Source organism: Rhizopus microsporus (genome assembly GCF_002708625.1).
Source record: "Rhizopus microsporus ATCC 52813 unplaced genomic scaffold scaffold_17, whole genome shotgun sequence".
NCBI lineage: Eukaryota > Fungi > Mucoromycota > Mucoromycetes > Mucorales > Rhizopodaceae > Rhizopus > Rhizopus microsporus.
The window spans coordinates 47,898-56,121 of record NW_019671932.1 but is presented as its reverse complement, the minus strand read 5'-3'; the positions used below and the strand labels follow the sequence as shown (position 1 = coordinate 56,121).

The 8,224-nt window shown below is 41.1% G+C and overlaps 3 protein-coding genes across 3 annotated transcripts; 1 reads left to right on the top strand and 2 right to left on the bottom strand.

The window, feature by feature from the left end:
• Positions 1-422: 422 nt before the first annotated feature.
• On the bottom strand, positions 423-1,066 carry RHIMIDRAFT_240533 (uncharacterized protein; the record flags this gene model as incomplete). The annotated part of the gene is made up of 2 exons (XM_023609398.1): positions 423-978; positions 1,041-1,066. The coding sequence occupies 2 exons, from the start codon at positions 1,064-1,066 to the stop codon at positions 423-425; spliced, it is 582 nt and encodes a 193-aa protein (XP_023463129.1).
• A 4,365-nt stretch (positions 1,067-5,431) lies between these two features.
• RHIMIDRAFT_47096 (uncharacterized protein) lies at positions 5,432-6,524 on the bottom strand. Its single transcript, XM_023615287.1, has one exon. It carries the CDS (start codon positions 6,377-6,379, stop codon positions 5,543-5,545), a length of 837 nt encoding a protein of 278 aa, XP_023463128.1. The 5' UTR covers positions 6,380-6,524; the 3' UTR covers positions 5,432-5,542.
• Positions 6,525-6,801: 277 nt separating this feature from the next.
• Positions 6,802-8,214, top strand: RHIMIDRAFT_240531 (uncharacterized protein; the record flags this gene model as incomplete). The annotated part of the gene is made up of 1 exon (XM_023609397.1): positions 6,802-8,214. The coding sequence occupies one exon, from the start codon at positions 6,802-6,804 to the stop codon at positions 8,212-8,214; it is 1,413 nt and encodes a 470-aa protein (XP_023463127.1).
• Positions 8,215-8,224: the final 10 nt, after the last annotated feature.

Sequence of the window (8,224 nt, the reverse complement as noted above, 5' to 3'; positions counted from 1 at the left end):
GGAAAGCTCGATTATGCCTGAGTTCAGAAATTTCTTCACTGCTTCGTCCACTGCTACTTGTTCCTCTTCGGTGAACTTCATCGGAGTATATTTCCATGGTTGAGGTTTGTGGTTCCACTGAAGTTGATATCCTTGTGTTACTACTGACACAGGCTATGAATGAAGTATTGTCCGTTTCCATTGCTCTGAAAAACGTTGGAGACGGCCCCCTGGTAATATACCATCGCTTGGTATGGCGTAATGCGCCGTTGTCGTGGGGAAAGACGCTGGCGTTGATGGCGGTATTATTGGGGTTGACTGGAGCTTTGGGCCTCCGTGTGTATTTGGCCCTTGTTGCGTCCAAAAAAAGACCTGTGGAAGGTTCCACGGCCCCTGATGTATCTCTGTTGACGTCCAAATCCTCTGTTATTGTTGTTAATTGATTATTGTTGTCGTCCCACTGCATTTCTGAGGATGGACTGTTCGTATCTGGCTTGAAAGATTCTTTCAACTTCTTCTCTGCCCAAGGCCAAGGCCTTGTCACTTGGTTCTTCTTCCAAGTGTTTGACGCTATCGGGGAGCCTGAGCGCCTTGATCGCCATTGTCCTAGCTTCACTTTTGGTGGTCTTACTCGTGGCGTATGAGTAAACTGCGAGTTGTCTGATGCCTTCCATAATGTGAAAGAACTGTTCTTCGCTTCCTCCTGATTCAAGAAATTGTTGACATTCTTCGTAAAGGCCAGTTGCTGCTCTTCCTGCGATGATAAGTCGATCAGCTCCCTTGTATACTGCGTTTGTGCTTTGGAGGGCATCCACAGTTTTCCTTTTAAGTTCTCTGTGGAACTCTTTGTTGAAAATCTCACTGTTGGTCCATTCCCTACCTTCGTACTTTGGAAGGTTCTTAACAAATTCTTTGATGTTTTTCTGTAAATTGATGGACGAGCTGTTCTCCAGTTCTTCCAAGATTTCGTTTGGAAGGTTTGTAGGACCTTCACCTGATCTGTCAAGATTGAGTTTTCTTGCATTTCCTCAATGATTTGTTCGACTTGTTCTCTTGTAAACAATTGTTCAGATTGATCATTGGACATATTATTACCACGGTGCGCGGCGCGAAAAAGATCTAAAGAAATAGGAATTGAAAAAATTTTTTATTATATGTTATCTGAAAATAAAGCGTGGCACGAAAGAGCCTTTACCACCTCATCGGAACCTGGAACGGAGGCAACAATGATTAGGATAAGTATGATTTCCAATGAATAAATGATAATAAACCGAGAACACATTATTGCTAAACTAATTTCTTTGTTGGTCCCACTATTTACAAAGATCTTGAGTAGCAAAATAAAGAACGAATTTATTGATGACGTCTTGAAAAAGTAAGTTCATAGGAAAAGAACTTTAGGACATTATTGGTTTGACGCAGATACATTTCATAAAGATATTACAATAGCATTAGAAATCGTCATGTAGAAATAGGTTTTACCTGCGTAAAATATCCGATTGACATGAGTTTAAGAAGACTCCCTGCGATGTTGAAGTAAAGGTTAGGCTTCCTTCAAGCATCGTCATTTTGTAATGTCCAAAGTCAATGGCTATACAAAAGTTTGTAAAATGCAAAAAGAAAGGCAAAATACATTCTTTCTATAGATTTCGATGGAGCAATTCAAAACTTGGCAGGGGGGTCAATAGTCTTCATGTCCACATTGTTGAAAAATGAACAGAGAGCTGATCGATGTCTCCTATTATAACAAAACTCCCTGCGATGTTGAAGTAAAGGTTAGGCTTCCTTCAAGCATCGTCATTTTGTAATGTCCAAAGTCAATGGCTATACAAAAGTTTGTAAAATGCAAAAAGAAAGGCAAAATACATTCTTTCTAATTTCGATGGAGCAATTCAAAACTTGGCAGGGGGGTCAATAGTCTTCATGTCCACATTGTTGAAAAGTGAACAGAGAGGGCTGATCGATGTTTTGCCAACTACAATATCCAAAGAGAAAAAGAAAAAAAAAACTCTGGCGCCACGTAATATGACTAATTGAAATTGCGTGACCTACGATAGATCACCTGTATATAATTGATGACGTTTATGTTTGGGTTTTAAACAGTGATACAGTGAATTTAACTCACAGATTTGGAAAAGGTTTCAGGAAATGTATGCGTTTCTGACTCTTGAGATATATATTTCTGTGTTAGCCCTCTGGTTTACAATAATTCTACTGTTGGTTTTTTTTTCAACTGCTAATAATTTTTTTCTATTGACCTCAAGAAACTCTATTGCTCAATAAAAATTTCTATCGCTTAACAAAAATTTCTCTTGTCAAGATTAAAAATTCTATTTTTATTTTCCAAAAATGGCCTAGTTGGCGAAATGGAGACGGAGGATGTGGTTATAGGCCTTCGGGGCGCGCTTTTATTGTCATAATTATATAAAAAAAAAAAATAATTTTTCTACATTCTAAGTCCCTTATACCTGAAAAGCTGCTAAGAATTTTAGAGCAATTCAGGGCTGGGAGAAGGCCACCAGGACTGGTACCAAGGGCGGGCACCCACCACATCCTCCGTCTCCGTTTCGCCAACTAGGCCATTGTGGGTCGTTCTTTCCACAATTGCCGTGTGGCTCACTCCGACTTCGGATGTGGTTTTCTTTTCAGTATCTTCTAAAATTCGCTTGCTTATCCTTTGTCCTTGCTGTCTTCTGCTAGCTGGTCTTAAGTAATATTTCTCAAACGTGTCTGCATTTAAACTCCAATTTACACGGATCTTCACTTCTTGAATGGAAGCACCTTGCTGTACTGCGTATGTGCTTGCTGCTGCTCTGATCGAATGTGTTGTAAATTTATCAGGGTCGATACCCGCGGTGGTTAAGCTTCTGCTGATCCATTGAGCCACTGTCTTGTCCTTGACTGAAGAACTTTTCGAAAATTCGTCATCCTCAATATAGGTGAAGAACAAGGTGTGGTGCTAGGTAGATGAGTTCTTCTGTCCTTAGTACATTCAACAAAATACCAAAGCGTCTTCACTAGGCAAACGATTTCTTCGTCAATGACTCCTAACTTGGATTGTTTTGGAGTGATCTCCTTGGGATTCCTGGCTAATAGAGTGACAACAATTATCTTCTGCTCATTGCCTATCTCAAATTGTACATCCTTATATTGTAATCTGCCTAGGTCAGATCTTGGTCGTCACATGGTCACCATATCTAAAAGTAAAACCGTCTTTTCTTGTAACCTCTTTAGTCTAAGGCCCTTCGTTGGTCCCCAAGACCTTATCATGTTGATTATAGGTGTCAGACTGTATACCTCCTTCGTATAGTTGGGGAGCTTTGGGTCGATTCTCCTTTTTGCCTGGAAAAACTGTTGAATCCTTTCATGAGATGCTAAGGATAGTTTGTCGGAATGTAATACTCGAAATACAGATGCTATTGCTGATCTAATGCCGTTGAGATGCTGATATGAAAACTGTTTGTTCTAAACTAGGTGCTCTATTACTATGCTTGGGTTGTATGCGGTAGGATCTATTCTTGGTACTTGTCTTACACATCATTCTGCTCATTTTCTCCATTGAATATCATAGTTGTTGTGCGTATTGATCTTGTTCGAGTGTGACAGAAAGTCACCTACACTGCTTGACATCCTTGCCTTTTTCCATTGATGTGCCCTGATAATCTCCAAGCGGTTAAACACCAAGTCTTGTTGATTGGCATTTTGATCGGACCTTCTAAGCATTGACGAAGCATCAATGGCCACCAGAACTGTGTTTGCCAAGCTGGGGTCACCATCACCGCCGTCTTCACCTTGTTTTCTTGTAGTTTCCTCAACACCTGTGGAGTCAACTTTCATGGAGGGCGCAAGTAGAGGCCCTTCTGAGGTCGCCTCTGTTTGAAGGCGTCGATAGCCTGGGCAGACGGATCGGGCATTCGACTCCAGTAACGTGATAGGCGGGTATTTTCCCTTGACGCAAAGGCATCCAGGTCCATCTTCCATCTCTGTTGAAGTATTCTGAAAAAACATCTCGGCAGAGTCCTTGCGTAAAAAGGCTTCTGTCATCTGCTTAAATTATCCGCTTCTATACTTTGTACCCCTGGCACGTGAAAGTACCTTACCTGAAGATGGTGCTCTATTATAAGCTGCTGTATGTCCAACGTCAATGACTGTAACAAGACTGATGCTGTCCCACCCGACTTCTTTGTATGCTTTAGAGCGGTCATGTTGTCGGTGTAAATATGAAATAGCTCGCCTTGGTTTCTTCCTGCGTGCATTTGAATCGCAAACAGAACTGTCTTCAACTCCCTTGCATTGATTGAAGTTTCTCTTTCTTCCTGGGACCAGAATCCGTTTGTTCGTATTTGGTTTGATGCTACTCCCCAATCTGTGTCTGAGGTGTCCATATATATCTCCACTTTCGTCTCCTTGTCGTTTTGTGTTGACCATATGGGCAGGCCGTTCTTTAATGTTGCCTTTTCTATCCACCAGTTCAACTCGTTCCATGCTTGTGTCGATGTCTTGCAGCTCTTCTCCCAGTTGTATCCTTGAATCTTCAATGATCGGGCCAGATTTCTCTGTAGAAACCGTACTCTGTGTAGTGCATCTCCCATTACCGGTATCATAGCTGTGATCTTCCCTAATAACCTCGCTATCCATCTGCACGAGAATTTCCTTGTCGCATTTTTCAGTTAACGAACTCGGCTCACTAGTTTGGAAATCTTCTTTAGTGGCACACGAATTTCCATCTTGTGGCTGTTGAACGCAAATCCGAGGAAATCCTGCGATTGTTTAGGTTCCAAGTCGCTCTTCTTGTAGTTGATGATAAACCCTAGTTGCGTCAAATGGTTGAGTACCGCCTGCACATCGGTATTCATCTCTTCCTTCGATTTTGCTAATAAACAAACATCATCCAGGTAATATACTACTCGAATACCCTTGGCTCGAATGGCTTCCATTGCAAATCGCATTAATGTTGAAAACACTCTTGGGGCTACACTCAATCCAAATGCCAGAGACCGATATCTGTATACAATACCTTGATGCTTGAAAGAAAGATATTTCCTGGACTCGTTGTGAACGGGCATTATCACATACGCATCCTTCAGGTCTATCTTGCAAATGAAGTCATTCTCTTCTATCAATTCCCTCAGTACTGGAATACCCTTCATCTTGAAATGTTGACATTGAACAAACTGGTTGATCTTCTGACAATCTAATATCGGTCGAACCTTGGTGTCCTCCTGAACTGTGAACAAGTTTGAGAGAAAACGAGTGTCCTGATTTGGCGATCGTTCTATAATTTGAGAGTTGATAAATGACTTCACTGCCGTATTGACTGCCTCCTGTTCGTTGTTGGACATTCTGAACGTCTTTTCCTTCCAGGGTATGGGTTGTTTGAACTGGATTCGATATCCCTCCTTGATAACGGATAAGGGCCAATTGTGTTTGATTAGCCTTTTCCAATTTTGTTGGAACACCTGAAGTCTTCCACCTGGCGGGATGCCATCTTCTGGTATAGAATAATGAGCATCTATTTTTGGATCGTTTTTTAAATTTTCTAATGTTTTTAGTCTTTTTTCTTTTATACTGATTCACCTTGTTTAAGTGAAGTTTTGGGTGAATGCTTGCCTCGCTGTTCCTTGGCCGAATCCCTTGGCTGTTCCTGGTTGTTTCCTATTGGTTTTGGCTTGAGTCTGAACTTGCCCTTCCCGGAAAAAAAACTCTTTCCACTATCCTTGTTCTTGGAGAATCCACCATGTTGATGTCCTCGTTGATGGTAGTTTCCTTGTTGTTTACGCATGATTAAGTTTTCAAATCTAGTTCTTTGAATCTTCTCAATAGTGTCGGTGTCGAAGAAGTAGTCTTTGTCTTCGTCATCGTCATCTTCTTCCAGGTACTTGAGATTGTCGGGCAATCTGAGAGCTTTAATAGAAAATTGGCTTGCATCTTTGATCTCTGTCCAATTCTTTGCCTGTGGCCCAGCAGTATACTGATAAGCGTCGAGCCCTTTCCAAGATGATTTCCATGGTGTTTTCGTCACATCCGTTCCCCAGGGTTTGTTGGATGTCTGAGAAAAGCTCTGTTGCTCCTCGAGCTGCTGTCCTAAGCCTGTCGGCTCCCTTACTGATCGCATTGATGTGTTGCACTGCATCAGCGTTGTATTCTTGAGTTCTGGAAGGTAAACTCGGTTGACCGTTTCACTCTTTGTCCAGGAATCTCTTTCATATTTGCTGGTATTCCTGGCATATTGTCTGAGTTTGTTCTTGGGTTGACTTGGGGGAGCTTGTTCCATCTCCAAGCGAACTTCATTTGGAAGGCTTCTCGGCTCGTCTTTGTCATCTTGAACTTGTTGTCGTTTAAGTAATTCTCTGAGCTCTCGCAACTCATTGATTTCTTCTTGAGATAATCCATTTGACATTTTGTTACACCACGATGCGCGGCTTTGAAAGGTATAACGGATTTAGAATGTAGAAAAATTGTTTTTTTATATAATTATGACAATAAAAGCGCGACCCGAAAGCCTATAACCACATCCGAAGTCGGAGTGAACCACATGGCAATTGTGAAAGGAACAACCCACAATTCTATTTTCGTAACCACATCTTTAATGTTTTGGCAACGTGAACGATGTCTAACTGAGTTTAAATATAAATGGTCACGTTGTGACGTTCCTAGAAGGGGTATGGCTTGTTTTCTGTTTGTTAGCTTGCCACAACTTAAAACAGAATAAAACGCAAAGGAAGCTAATTTAACATGCAGCGGCTTTGGCATCGACTGAATATCGTGCCTAGCCAGACGAAATGTATATACTGTAGAATTTTACTGAAAAATAACAACGCAATGCTTGTAAAGTATCCACTTTCTCCTAAACAGCTTGTAAGATTTTACTCGACGGGCGACATTGACGACAAGGACTCAACAAGGGCTGAAAGGCAACATGATTCAACAAAGAAGCACAGTAAAGCTTTGGCATTGGCAGACTTTTATCGAGTACTTTCTACACAAAACATTGAACGGATTTGGCCCCTGTATACTTACCTTTATGACAACAATCTACTTCACATTCTGACAAGTCAGAATTATTATCAATTATTTACTTACACCGTACGCGCAACTCCAACTTTGACAAATTACTATCGATTGTTAGCGCTTGTTGATGACATGAAAGAGTTGAGCATACCTCTCCGATTGATAGATTATAATGCATTGATCAGCTGGGTAGGTGGGCGTCCTCTAAAAACAGTCAAATCTCATCACTTGAATGAGGCACTCGCAGTGTTTGAAGAGATGCAGAAAGCAGAGATTACGAATGCAAAGGGTGAAGTGATTCGAAAGGAAGCCATTCAGCCAAGTGTAGATACGTTTAATGCCTTGATCGGCATTGCGAGTCGAATACCAGATCTCCGTACAGCACAGAAACTGTATCACGACATGCTAGCGCGAGGGTTGATCCCTGACAAATATACATACTCTATTCTATTTAACCTGGTCGGTAATGTAGGAGACATTGGGGGCATAGATGACATAAAGCGCGATATGCTTCAGAATCTATCGAGAGACGACCTGAGAAATGTGAAGCTATGGAATTCGCTGTTGACAGCGTATGCTCGAAATGGACAAAGGAATAAAGTACACGAAATACTGGAGCATATGAAAGCACCGAATAATAGACCATCACGAAATAAACCGCTTGGAGTAAGAAAAACCAAAAAGTGGGAAAGAGGGATACCATCACCAGATGCGGATAGCTATCGGATATATATCCAGATGATGATCGATTATGGCGAGCCAAAAGAATCCATCTTTGACAAATTTCTTGAAATGAGAAGACGATGTATTTCTCCTATCATACAACTGTACAATGTCATGTTTAAATCATTCATGAAACCAGTAGAGCATTTTCCAGATGTAGACACACTTCAACAACGACCAAATGAACTCGAACTATTAAAGAAACTTTATGCTTTACTTTTAAAAGACCTTACAAAAATAGAACCCAATTCAGACACACTATATACCCTTGTATCTGCTTTTCTTGACTTAGAGGATACCAAAACCGCATTGGAAGCCTTTGTATTCTTGAGCAATCACAACACCCGTAATATCCCTACAACCGAAAAAAGTATACAACATAATGCAGTGGCGCTGCTAGCGGAAGAACGGCATAAGGCGCCAAACCAAACTAAAATAGAACCTCCAAAAGAATTGCTGGATAGACTTAGGGCTATTGTCGCTGAAAATAGCACATTGTAATTTTATTTCT

What these genes read in the sequence shown, in the direction of transcription:
- RHIMIDRAFT_47096 (XM_023615287.1), bottom strand. Translation starts at nt 6,379, where the DNA reads ATGTCAAATGGATTATCTCAAGAAGAAATCAATGAGTTGCGAGAGCTC.